The sequence below is a fragment of the Lates calcarifer genome, linkage group LG10, assembly GCF_001640805.2.
Source record: "Lates calcarifer isolate ASB-BC8 linkage group LG10, TLL_Latcal_v3, whole genome shotgun sequence".
NCBI classification, from domain to species: Eukaryota; Metazoa; Chordata; class Actinopteri; family Centropomidae; genus Lates; species Lates calcarifer.
In genome coordinates, this window is record NC_066842.1 from 11,576,204 (window position 1) to 11,589,864 (window position 13,661).

At 41.8% G+C, this 13,661-nt stretch overlaps 1 protein-coding gene across 1 annotated transcript; it reads left to right on the plus strand.

Moving 5' to 3' along the window:
* Positions 1-481: 481 nt before the first annotated feature.
* lg10h15orf39 (linkage group 10 C15orf39 homolog) lies at positions 482-11,651 on the plus strand. The gene is made up of 3 exons (XM_018681103.2): positions 482-796; positions 3,886-7,150; positions 9,618-11,651. Exons 2-3 carry the CDS (start codon positions 3,931-3,933, stop codon positions 10,730-10,732), a joined length of 4,335 nt encoding a protein of 1,444 aa, XP_018536619.1. The 5' UTR covers positions 482-796; positions 3,886-3,930; the 3' UTR covers positions 10,733-11,651.
* The last annotated feature ends 2,010 nt before the right edge of the window (positions 11,652-13,661 follow it).

A 13,661-nucleotide genomic window follows, 5' to 3' on the forward strand; every position in this document is an offset into this window, starting at 1 on the left:
CAACCATGGTGTTTTTAATGGGATAATGCTGTCACCAGATTATTATTAAACTAATTTTCTTGTTGCAGGTATCATTACAGATGTGTACTCCTAATCCTCGGCTTTCTCTGTCCCTTATTTGTCTATGCAGAGGCATGAGTCAGTGTGTAATTCATTTTAATGTAAATCTGCAATGGGATCATTTTAAATCCAGGTCCAGGGCTCTTAAAGTATTTGTGAAAAAAATAAATACAAGGGTGCGCGCAAAAGACTAAAACTGATGTCAGATGTCAAATTACTTTTTGGTGATGGATAGGAACTAAAACTCTGGATTGGAAACAGCAGAAAACGGAGTGAAACTTAAGCTTTAAAAAATCAATAGCGCACACTTGTGTTATCTGTCAATGAATGAAAAAAAAAAACACGACTCTAAGTTCGTTTTCTGGCAGCCTATTGGCAGGCGGACATCAGGATACACGCAGCCAATAAAAGTGAGAAAGTGAGCACGAGGAAAACATCACATGTGTAGAAAACAAGTCGTGGATAGACAGAGGGCGTGACTCCGCCTATTGATCAAAGACCATCCTCCTCCCTTTTGTCTTTTCTTCTGTTTGTTAACTTCTCTAAAAGCCGCGTGGACTTCGGGCGAGCCGCTCGAACCTTTTGGGAGGCCTTCGTTTTCATTTCGTGGGATTTTGGCGCATTGGGGCTGACAAGTCCACTAACGAGAGCAGAGGAGAAGCTATCTCCTCGTTTCGTAGAAGCTGTGTTTCATGGAGTCTTTGTGGAAATTATTGATTGCCATCACAGCAGCGAGGTAAGAGAAGTTATTTACTGCTCAGTCTTCTTGTGTTTGAATTGACGACAGATTATGACACAAAGTGCGAAAAGGGAAGGAAAGTGGCAACAAATAGTTGCAAAGGCACGGGTGCGTCTTCTAAGAAAGCATGTGAAACTATTTCATACTGCCAAATCAATGCGTCCCTTCGCAAGTATTTGAAACGGTGTTGTTTTTAGCCACACTGTGGCTTTAGTTTGACCGTGCTTTTAGGGCACTCTCGCAGCCTGTATGGAAATGATTCGCACTGTGTCTGGCAGTCGAGCTCTTGTGCATTGCCATGTATTATTTTCATATTATTTGCATCCTGTTAATTTGAGCAGCTGTTCGTGGAGGCAGGACAAGGAGCTTGTGTGTTTTCATGTTGCTCCTCCGGCAAACATATGTGCCCTAAAGGCCGTAACTTGCCCGGCTATCAAAAATAAGCTGAGAAGAAAGTTTTTCGCAGAGTTGAAGTTCCGTTTTTCATGCCTGGACGTGAGTCTTTTTGTATGGGTTGCTTTGAGACCAACTGGCGGAAACTGATGTCTTTTTTTAACGCCATGTGAACTTGCTGACAACAATCAACTTGCCCTGGCAGACTAACTCGCTATCCGATTAATGACCAATAACTTATAAATAAACTAGAATTAATTTATTTTTGGGGAGGTGTGTGTGGGTGTGTGTGTGGGGGGGTCCCCCTTCACACTTTCCCCCACGTGGTTTGAGGCTCTGTCAGTTTGGACAGTTTGCTTTCGGAAGTCACACTCTCCATCACCCTTGCCCTACAGCTCTGGGAGTGGGGACACACACACACACGTAATGCAGGCACATAAACACGCTCACACTTCACAGAGTGCGGCTTTCAGTCCGTTGAAAACACCTCTGCGCAGTTTCCTCCATGCACACAAACCACATTTCTCCTCTCAGATAAGCCATCGTTCTGTACTTTGCTGAGAGGTGTCAACAGGATGAACTGATAACATCTTTTTGCAGTGCGGGGCAGTGAGCTCTCACCAGCCTGGATTTAGTCTTAATGAGGCCCATGTGAGGTTATAGTGTTAGAATGTAGTGCTCACTAATCCTTCATCACAGCCTGCTGATATGTCACTGATACTATTTCTTTTCTTTTTTTTGGTACACATAACTACATGTATGTTCTCATTGGATCTGATACAAGTATTTCAACATATACTGGCAGATGTTATGCTCTGAATTTGGCCGCCTGTCAAAAGACAGCGGGGGTATTTTGTACTATGATCTGTTAGTTTTAGGGAGTAAAGCACTGACCACCAATGGAAGAACAACACCGCTAATAAAAGTCTCTCTCTCTCTCTCTCTCTCTCTCACACACACACACACACACACACGCACACACACAAATAGCTTATACTGTTTGATAGTGTGTCCTGGCCTCGCCGGTTCATGCAGATGCTTGTGTGGCAGAGTCACGAATTTATCACGTGATGAGGTCATCTATCTTTCTCCTCGTACACGCAAACTGTGTCACAGATTGCGCTGTGCACGGTGCTGCCTTCAGGTGCTTCTTGGTAAAGCCAAAATTAGGAGACGAGCATGTATTAATATTGTGGAGGCTATGCGTGCCACACACACACACACACACACACTTTTGGATTTGGAGTAATTTAAAGATGTCATCCTGCACTTTAATTGTGATGCGGATTTTTCAGTATTTCTCTTAAAAAGTGGTACTTTTTTAAATTTGCCACTATGTCCTATCAGACTGGGTATAAATATTGGTGTTAGCCCAGACTTGTTGAAGACACCAAGTTTGATGTGCACTCTATTTTCCATAAGTGCTTTAGTTGACCATTAATGGAACCAGCAAGTGCTGTTACAAATCACAAATCTGTCTATTTACTCCTAGTCAGAAGGACCTCACACATGCTGTAGCACCTTAAAAGTGGCTCCAGTTACAGAACAAGAGAGACAGAATGAAGAATAAAGAATTAAGAATAAAGACAATACAGGAAAGTACTTTTGTATCCTAGCTCAGAAAAGTTTATTTATTTATTCATTTATTTTACCCTGTTGTATAGATGTTGCATATAATTGTCTGGTGATTGTTGTGAACTTACACTGTAGTACAATACTGTACATGTCATCAAGGTAGCACACAAATAATTAGTTGATTAACTGGTTAGTCGGTGGACAGAAAAATTTGCAGCCATTTTGATCACAGATTCATCATTTCAGTAACTTTTTCAACCACTTAGTGGTTCCAGCTATTTCTGTCAAGTCATCGTAATGTGTTCTGGAAAATTGTGATCGATCAGCAGATTAATTGAAAAATGAAAATAATAGTCAGTTGCTCCCTTTCATGGGAAAAGTTTACGAAAAAGGAACTATGGTTTGACTGAAGGCTTGTGGTTATAAAATGCAGAATAGAAAAACAGTCTACTGTAGTGTTGTTGGGTCTCAGAACATAAACACAAGATGAGAAGTACCTGTCAGACCAAGATCAGATGATAAGTTCTTCTCTGATAAAAGTGAAACTGAACCTTTTCAATGGGATGGTGACAAAGTCTGACATTTAATTGAGTTTTTCATATTTGTGGATGTGGCCATGAAGTGAAGATTGCTTGCAATCACACATGGACATTAGGTCACCACCACAACCGGTAATGCTGGAGGCTGCACCACCAGAGCTGGTTTGTTTATTGCAACATGTGGCAACTATCACATTAGCTGTGTCTGTGGGAAATAGTTTTCATTCTTAGCCTTCCTCATTCACTAAAATTCCTTGCATAAGCAGGAAGTTATAATTGTGACTTTTCTTGCCACCATTGGCTGATAAGGATACATGTGACATACGTGTGATAAGCCACAAGATCCGCCAAGGTTGAGAAAATGCCTCATGCTAGTTGTTATCTAATGATGACTCCTTTAAGGAAGCATCATTGATAACAACTAGCTTGAGGAATTTTTAGTGCATAGAGTTTACCTTTCTGCTATGTATCTTGCCCTATTGTCTGATGTCAAGCTAAAGGGATGAATCCGCTGTATTAAACTTGGATAAATATTTAAAAATAAATGCTGGTGCCTAATTGTTGTTTTTATATTCTTAGATCTGGAGCCCTGTTAGTGCACCATCAGAACAAGGTTACTACACGATGAGTAGCCAGTCGATGCAGACCCTCATTGACCCAGTGTTTCGAAGCAAGATGCCATTATTCGACGGGACCATAGCAGCTGCAGGACTGTCAAAGCCACAAAATATGTCTGGTTTCCTGGGTAAGCAGGCACTGCAGTACAGCGGGGCCTACTTCACTTATGACCCGAGAGGAAAGGATGGAGCAGGGTTCACCTCTCCTTGGAGCAACTCAAAGACCTCTCTGCTGGATAGCAGAAGTCCTGTGAGTCACCTCCCTGGCATGGAGGGACAAAGCCGTGTAATTTACAGGCAAGACAGTAATTCCTCAGAGGAAAGTCATTCTCATTCTTCCTCTCTATGTCACGCCCCTGTGAAGCAGGGCTTTACCTTATACACTAAAAGTCCTGGGATCAGCAGCCCAGTGGCTGTTAGAAAACAAAAAGCTGGAGGTGAGAATTCATCTCCTCCATCCGAAAACTCTGTCTACTTAGCAATTCCTAAACCAGTTTATGGACATAACCCCTGCTGTAATGAACTGGGCTGTGTGATAGGGCAACGATACAGTGTTGAGCACGGCTCTCCAAGGATACCAAACGCCGTATATGAGCATGACTGGATGCAAGTGGATGCTCACTACACTGAAAGGCCGTCTATTCAGAGAAAGGCACAAGACACACTGCTGCAACAGAGAGGTTTACAGTTTGAGCCCAGTGCAGAACCACTGAAGAGGATGACTGTAGAGGCGTACAGCCCAAGTGCAACAAGGACTTTGCCTCCTATGATTGACCCAAACTACAGCAGTTACCCCTGCACCCCAACTCGCACACTGTTTGGTTCTTTAAGTGAGCAGAGTCAGCGGTTACGGACCTCCCCCCGAGGCTACCCAGGCCTATACCCCTCCCATCCTACATATGAGCATGTGACCTCAGAGGTTTATCAGGAACGCTCTCCCATGTCCAAATATGGCCAGCTAACACAGCACCCAGTGTTTTACTATCCCCAGGCAAATGAGGAGGTACAAAACAGCACACGGTGTAAAAATATTGGCAGTAAGCAGAGAGAAGATGTCCCTGTTATTCTTAAACACACAATCTCAAACCCCCGGGAACATTACATAGTGCCTCAGTCGCTTCATGGTGAAATTCCTTTGCCCTTTCCTAGCACTGAAACGTTGCCAAATCATTCTTTTATGCAGGGTTTTGACTATCCATGTTATGCAGTCCCTAGATTTCATTTAAATGCAAGCCAAATCAGGACGCCCCTAAAAAGGCAGCATGCATCACCTGGTTTTCACACTAACCGCATAGATGTTTCCCCATCCAGTGAACATATTGATCATCACTTGGCCTCTGCACCCAATTTACTTAAGGACAAACCCAACACCAGCCGGCAAGTTGACCAATCACAGCCTCCCTCACCATTCCTGCGTGTGGACCAAACCAGTCCTGCCAGATGCATAAGCCAACCTGGTGTCTCACCACCCAGCATACAAATGAACAGATTTTTTTCCCCACTGTCCAGCCTGCACATAGACCGACACATCCTTCCACCACCTGGCTTGAACAGACTCATGGACTATTCCTCCTGTGAAACTCAGGTTACATGCCCGAAACAGCCAAAAGGCCTTCCTGTTTCCCCAGCAGCATGGCTGCCCCGTTCACCAAGTCACAATTCAGATCGCATCCACACAGCTGTACCTAATGCAAATGTCAGAAAAATTATTTATTCCCCTGCCGTTGCAACAGGAAGTAAACACAATGGCCCTACATCCAGTTCAGGCACCACTGCTCTTAAAGGGTGCCTAAAGAGAAGTATTTCTCACTCATCTTCACCTGTCAAAATAAAAGAAGAGGGCAGGGATTTATATGAAGTGGAACTCACGAAGAAACGACAAAAGGTGGAAATGGAGAATGTCAAAGTAGGAAATAAAACTGACTCTCCTCCTATGCCAGTCATAGACAATGTCTTCAGTCTGGCACCATACCAAGCATACCTGCAGGCATCTGGAGTGTTATTTCCGGGCAGAGTCCCTCAGCGAACCGTTCAGTTGTCTGAGCACCGTGAGGTCAAAACCAAGCCAGACATCAAAGAGAAAAGGCCAGATCAAGATGAACAGCAGCCTGTCGCCTGTCCAGCTCCTAAAGAAATCTGTCCAGTCACTCCAACAGAGAAGCCTGCAGAAATTTTAGAACCCAAAAACATTAAAGTGGAAAAAGTAGATCTAACAGAAACGGGCTACACTATAGAGTCTCCTGTTAGTCAGAAGGACCAAAAGGACTGCAGCAAAGTCACAGTCAAAAAAGAGCCTGAAGAGAGTGTCTCTTGTGACAGTGGGCACATGTTGGTGATAAAGAAATATGAACCTGATGAACCTGAAAGTAAAACCTCATTAGGAGACGAACATGAGAAATCTGATGAGTCCAAACCTATTGAGCTGACTGCACAGGTGAATTCATTTTCTAAGGGCGACACATGCTCACTTCAAGAACAAGTGGCCACCCTTCAATCCATTACCCCACCTCAGCCATCTGAGAGCAAGCTAAATTTCAAAAACATTCCTCCTCAGTGTCTTAAACTTTCCACCTACAAAATCATTCTCCCTGATATGAAGCATTCCAGCTCCGCTCCACCCACGGAGAAGCCACCTGCACAGCTGATAACTGATTCCATACCAAAACTAAAGCTCCAAATGCCAGTTCGCAAGCATTTCTTTGAGCTGCACCATTCCCTCTGCAAGTTAATATCCAAATCTGTGTCAGCCTCTTCAGAGCAGGAGCTCAGAACCTGGTTGTCTCAGTTTGAACTGACAGAACCTGCCTCCCCATCAACCAAAGTCCAGAAAGTGTCGTGTTTGTTGGGGGTAAAAGCCAGAGAGGCGTGGCTCAACGAGGAGATGAAGTCAGCACTCCAGAGGGTTCTCGAGAGGTTGAGGGAGTACACCACCCAGGAACGCTGTCCCTTCCCACATGTCATGCGAACCGGGGCGGTGTTCCTCCCCATGCTGGTGATGAAGGAGCTGCTGTTTCCGATGGTGCAGGGCGGCTTCATTGACCAGGTCCTGCAGGAGCACAAAGTGGAGCTGCGACCCACCACGCTGTCCGAAGAGAAGATTCTCATCCAGCTTCACAAACGAGCCTGCTCCTCCCGGCTCAGGAGACTGATGTCCCTCAAACACCTGCCTGACATCTACGCTGACGTGGTCAACCTTTTGTATTACACCTGTGTCTGCAAACATCTGGGTGAGTGCATATTCACTTCAGAGTTACTGAGATAATTGTATTGAATATGTGTAGTGCATTGAATGTTTTCCTTGCAAAGAAAGGAAGGAAATGAGCATTGCAGTGATGTAATGTTGGTTACAAACATCTTATTTTAGTCCTTACAATATTTCCATCTATTTTCCAAATTATTGTTGCTCTGGGATGGTATTATGGCATTTTGTCTCTCTTGGTACTGTCAGGCCACACAAATTAGAGGTGTTAGAGGTGATAAGCAACAGTCGTTTTAATTACCCCTCATGGGGCATGCTGGACACCACTGCTTCAGACTAACGCTGAAGTAAACAAATGTTCATGAAAGAGACAGGAAATGAATGGATAATGGACACTTATTTTAGGAGCATGCATACACAAACCGAAGGCTTTTAAAATAAGACTGGGCCACTGGTGTTTTTCAGTGAGAAGAGTGATAAGTGAGAAGTCAGTCAAGTACAGTTTATTAGTCAGGCCTCAGTCATGAGTGAAAAGTATGTCTCTGCTTGTTTAAAAAAAAGAAGTCAGGATGAGGTGTCAGTTGTTCTTACTCTTACCCCTGATAGATCACAAGACACAAGAAATAATTCATATGAGTGTGTTTCAGATATAAATCCTTGTTTCCTGACAAATACTTTGAAAGATTATACCTCTGGTTTGATAATTTGATCATGTGATATGTGCAACATGACTACCAAAGCAACAGCACTTCCTGCCTTTTTTTTTTTTGCAGATTTCTGGAAATCCCCCTTGGGTAGATGTGTGATTTACTGATTGTTTTGGATTTTATTATAAAGCATTATATTTTGACTGTTAACTGTATCTAGGCTTCCCTCAAACAGTCTTTTAGTGGTCATATCTTCTGTTTTATTGGCCCTTTTGTAAAGAACAGATCAAAATAAACAATACATATTCAATATAAAATCCATTTATTTTTTACAGAATCAACTTCACCTGATGTCCAAAAGAGAGTCCAGGTATATTTATTTTTTATGTTGTCCCTCAATCTCACTATTCTTTGCTTTTTTCCTGACTAGAAAGCAGGAATAGTCTTTTCTAACTTTCAATAACAAATCACAAGAAGTTGCATGATTGCATTATACTTATTATGGGTGGGTGGAGGGGTGGGTGCTGAGCTGGAAAAATGTGTGGAAACATGAAACTGTTCTTCATGATTTTTTTCCTTTTGTTAGCATTACTGGACTATTAAAGTGTAAGGCAGGCTGGTAACTCACACTACCTGAGGAAGGAAGTGACAGCCTGCAGCACACAGAGGGATCAGACTGTGCACTGGCACATTTTGAAATGGAGAGAAGTTCGTTTTCAGAAGACGGTGATCTTTGTCTTATCACCATTGGTGCTAGTCATGTCATAGAGGGAAAGTGGGACTAAATGAGCGCCATTGTGAAAACCATTTATTGTCCATGTGTGTTTAAAGGATCAGGCTGGTGATGTTCTGTTTTGTTAGTCAAATCCAATGAAAAGAGCAAAAGCAACAGTGTGTTATTCTATCAACATTTTATGACTTCCCCAGCTTTTCTGTGACTCTTAGCTCCAAGCCCATTTGTTTCATCAATTAAAAAAAACTGGCTTAGTGATTTCCTAGAAGAGCTGGGCACTGTAGTTTTTTCAGTTGCATATTTGGTGCTCTACTTTGTACTTTTAGCTACAGAGTGGTGTATGTGGAATTGGCTGTGGCTGCACAGGTAATACTTGTTATAGGGGTTAATTCATTGTTTGTTTTGGTGCTTTCATTAAGTTTGTTGTCATTTTAGATAAAAATAGAAGATCACCAGACTTGTCCTTTTAATTTTGCCTTTTTTTTTTTTTTTTTTTTTACTTTGTGTCCTTTGATAGCTATTATTCTATTTGGCACACGCATTTGCTAACTGAATTGGCTTTAACCAAATTTCCGTTCACTGCTGACTTTATTAACAGTTCACGTGATGCAGGAGCACTTGACTTTGGTGTCTGAACATTTCCCTTGTCCTACCGTTGCCTCAATGCTGTTTTATTCCTGACTGATAGCATCCCTCGTAGCAGCTGACTTTTTCCCAGCCTTCGTGTTTTTTCCCACAGCCTTCTGTTCTGTCTCTGCAGAAAGGGTGTTTCATGGTGGAGGATCATGCTGCCTAATCACCATATCTGCTGATATTAATAGAATAGGTTCTCATTGTTCTTGTGTGCTGAATAAGCGCTATGGGAGGGCTGATGTGTCAACCTGTATAGGCGTGTTGGACTTTGTGGTTGCTATCTGGCTTTTTTTTTTTTTAAATCAGAAATCCTGAACATCCCTCTCTGATTTGCTGTCCACGTTTTCCCTGATCACTAACTAAATTCTATAAACTCTTAAACTCTTACCCTCCCATTTTGTCAGCAACTTCATTTTTATATATCTGGCATATTTATGTATTTATTTTGACCTCTCGTTATTGCTGTATTCCCTATGTTGCAGGATTAGATACGGACGATCCTGCAAACAGAGAAAAAGATGGTAGTGAGGAGACTCCTGCATTTTCAGACATCACTGCCTCACCGGTCTCACCCCCAGATCCACACCCACAGAGACACCCGAAGGACCAGGAAAGAAAATCACAAGAATTCAACAAGAATAGAACAAAAGGCAGGGTAAAGAGCAGCTCCAGGCGCATGTTTCTAGACAACAGTTTGTCAGATGAGGAAGAGGCAGATTATACGGAAAAGACTGAAAATGGAGGTGTGCTGCGTGAATTATGCAAGAGAAACTGGAGTGCCAATCAGCCGGAAGAGGGTGAGAGTAGAGGAAGTGATGGCGTGGTTGCAGATCAGGATTCTTCACTCATTCCACAAAGCCCAACTTCTGAGAATTCATGGACGTGTCCTTTGACCCTGGATGAGCTCTCTCCATCTCACAGTGACACAGAAACAGAGGAATCCTCCAGTCTCCAGCCTGGCACTCAGTCCTCAGGACCAACCAAATCTCCAGTTAGACCCAAGAATTGTTCAGGCATGATCCTCAAACTGAGAAGGATGTTTAGCGAAGGCCTTAACAGAAAAAAGGCCCGTTACCAAGCCGTGTCAGACTCTGGGACATTATCTGATCCTTCCATCTCACAGACTGAGGATTTGGAGGGAGAGGTGAGCAGTGAGAGGGACCCTCACAGGAGGACCCCCAAAGTAACCCACAGGTGGCAGAGGACCGGAAGCTTCTCTCACGCCTTAAGACCCCTGAGCAGCTCTTCTAAAAGAAAATGCAGATCGCTCTTAAAGATTAAATACTGTCCCTACTTGTCTGCCTGCCACAGCGCTGAACACAGGAGGCGATGGGTCCTGCGCTCAGCTGTCCAGAGGGCTCGGGGGGCCATGAGGTTCTACTACCCAGATCTGGTGGGAAAGAGGATCCGCCACCTGTATGAAGAAGACGACAAATCAGAAGTGTGGTATAGAGGAGAGGTGCTGCGTATCCATGAGGCCCACACCAACCCTCTAAAGACAATATTTGAGGTCAGGTATGACAGTGAGCCAGAGTGGAAGTACTACCTAGAGCTGCTTATAGATTATAAAAAAGGCTGGCTCAAAATTGAGGACTAGTTTCCCCATGAAAATGTTGCTATGCCAGTTTTGTTTTTGGTCACTTCTGGGTGCAGTGACAGTTGAATTTGTTCCTTTAAATGTTTGGGGTTTTTTTTTTACTTGTAAACAACAGGCTGATAAGCCCAAAATATCTATTTGGCCTCCTGAAGAATGAAGTCAGACTGGATTTTTTTTTTCCTTTTTTGTAATGAGGTCAGCTCACTTCAGAGCCACAGGGCACATCCCTCTTTAGATACGCTTTGTATACAGCATCCTGTAGATGTTTTTAAGCTCTTATCTTTGACACCTACAGCTTTTTTGGATCATTCACAAATTAGATTGTGGTTATGTGAAAGACATGTCAGTTGTATCTTTTTATAAATTCAACTTAAAGCAAAAATTAGGTTATGTATTTATTGTCTTTTAAGTCATCACTATTCACTTTTCTGGTTTAAAAAGTAACTGGTAGTTTCCCTTTAAGAAAAAAAAAAGTAGAAACCAGCAAATGACATGAGGACATTTTAAAAGGGGTTCACTGTCAAACGGTACCAGCCACATGTATATAGGTTTACAGTAATAGTGTGCCAGTCTTGTATGTCATCATAGCAAAGAGTGATTTTTACCCTGATGATTATGGTTGGTGTTTTTTGTTGTGTGTAACTGAAGTTGGACAGGCATTAATGTAGTTCTGTACTAAGCTGCTCAAAAGGTCCTTTGATGACACACAGGCTGAGATGTCCAATGTCACTGTGAACCTTAAGACTTTCACCTCAAATTATATTTTATTTTAATTTGTATATTTTTTTTATAAGACTTCTGCTGACTGAATTGTAAAAATATTTGTTTTCTTAAATAAATGTTTGTAATGAGTCCATGTTTTATGTCATATTGTGGAAATTGTGTTTTTCCCAAAAATACATTATTTTTGACAATTTCATGTATGTGTTTTCTTTTTTTAAAAACTCATTAAGTTTCACAGGATTTCTTGGAATCAAAGCCAAATTTCACATTGATAAATCTTTACAACTGATGCTACCACTGAGCATGCAATCTTGGCAAATGTGGTTAACATGGTGTGATGACTGAGTCTTGCATAGTCAAAACTATTCTAACCTGTCACACCACAGATCATGAAACTGGCTAAGTCTGCCATTTTTTTCCTCCACCGCATTAGCATGGGTGTCAAACTGTAAATGATAAAACACATTCTAAAAATAAAAAGAGCTTTTAATTTTGTAACCATTACCTTTTGAGGATAATTACATCATTAGTATGAGACTTAAAACTAGACAGTGTCTTTGTCCCCATCCAGTGGCAAAATGTATACTTGCAAATTAGGGTTGCATGTGCAGTAACCCCAAAGGTAATGTAGCTGCCCACGCCACTGGTGACCAGCACGGGATGCTGGTGATTGGACGCTGGTCAACAGTACTAGATGTTGTTCAACAGTCTAAAGCAATTTTAGTTCAAATAATATGAAGCACTGAAAAACTGAACATTGATCAGCAAGATATTTGCCAGTTACTTTTCTGTTAATTGACTAAATGTTTCGACTAAATTTTCAAGCATGATTTTTTTCGGTGAACATTTCAGAGAAATTTCAGCCACAGTCCTTAAGGAAAAAGCTCTGAACACTGAATAAGACAAATGAGCACATTTTGCTGTGTCAGGCATTCTGGACATGACACCTGCTATGTCATGTCACATACATTTCAGTATTTGTGGAGTTTAACTGCTCTTAGTGTGACTTGAATTCACTCAGCACAGCACACAAATATTCCTTTTGCTTACTGCAACAACCATCTTCCTCAATATTACAGACCCAAGCACAATAAAATTAGAAAGCAATTAAGGAGGAGTTTTGGGAAGCTGGGCCTGTTCCTTTGGGAGGAGGAAAGCACTAGACTGAAGGTGCTCAAACAGGAAGAGGAAATTAAGACCCAGGTGATGTGTGAAAAGCTTAAAAACAACAAGGACCAGACTGACTGAGAGGCTAGTTTCTTCAAGCCAACACTTCATTAATTACATGTATTTCTTAACTTTCTTCAACTACAGGACTACAAGCAGATAAAGAAAAGGTATGCATTACCCAATTAGCTCTAACTCCATGTCTCTACTAGACAGTCATCAATTATTGTAATCATTTCAATATGTTTTAGAGTCAAATGCACCATTGAAGAGCCCAAGTGTGTCAGAGACATCCTGATAAACTCTGCAAAGCATCTGGGATCACTCAAGTTTGGAATTTGGAAGAAGATGGCCAATATTGTCAAATATGGTGGGTGAACAGACAATGGCCTGGCTGCCTGAGTGTTAAAGTTTACTGTTAAGGAAGTATTTTTAATCTACTTGACTTTGTTTACACTTTTAAGTCCCATCACTCTGGACCCAAACACAGCCCATTCCAATTTAAAGTTCTCTGAGGAGCTGACCAGTGTGCAATACAGCAGTAAGCAGCTCCTACCTGACAACCCTGAACAACCAAGAGGAGCAAAATGTATGTATAATTATTTATCATCATAAGTGATTAAATAAGACAATAAACATTTTCAAATATTTGATTTTTTTTTTTTACCTTAAAGACGGTCTTTGGTTTTGTTAAATTCTAACATTGATTTGGTGACAATTAACTGTCCTTTGTTTTTTTTTTCCGACTGCTGGCATAAAGAACACCAACAAACTTCACATGCCACCATTTTCTTATAGCATTGGTGTGGATTTAGTGGCATCTAGTGGTGAGAACACAGACTGCAATTAACGCTGTCACTTATCACACACTTTTAAAATACTTTCCTGGCACTGCTCATGCATTTTCATTATCAACTGCATCAGCATATGATGAATCACACACACATAGTCTACTAAAAACACAAACCAAACCATAAACTATTTGGTTGTCTTACCTCTGGTATATGGTGACTGAGACAGTACTCTCTGTTGCAAAAAA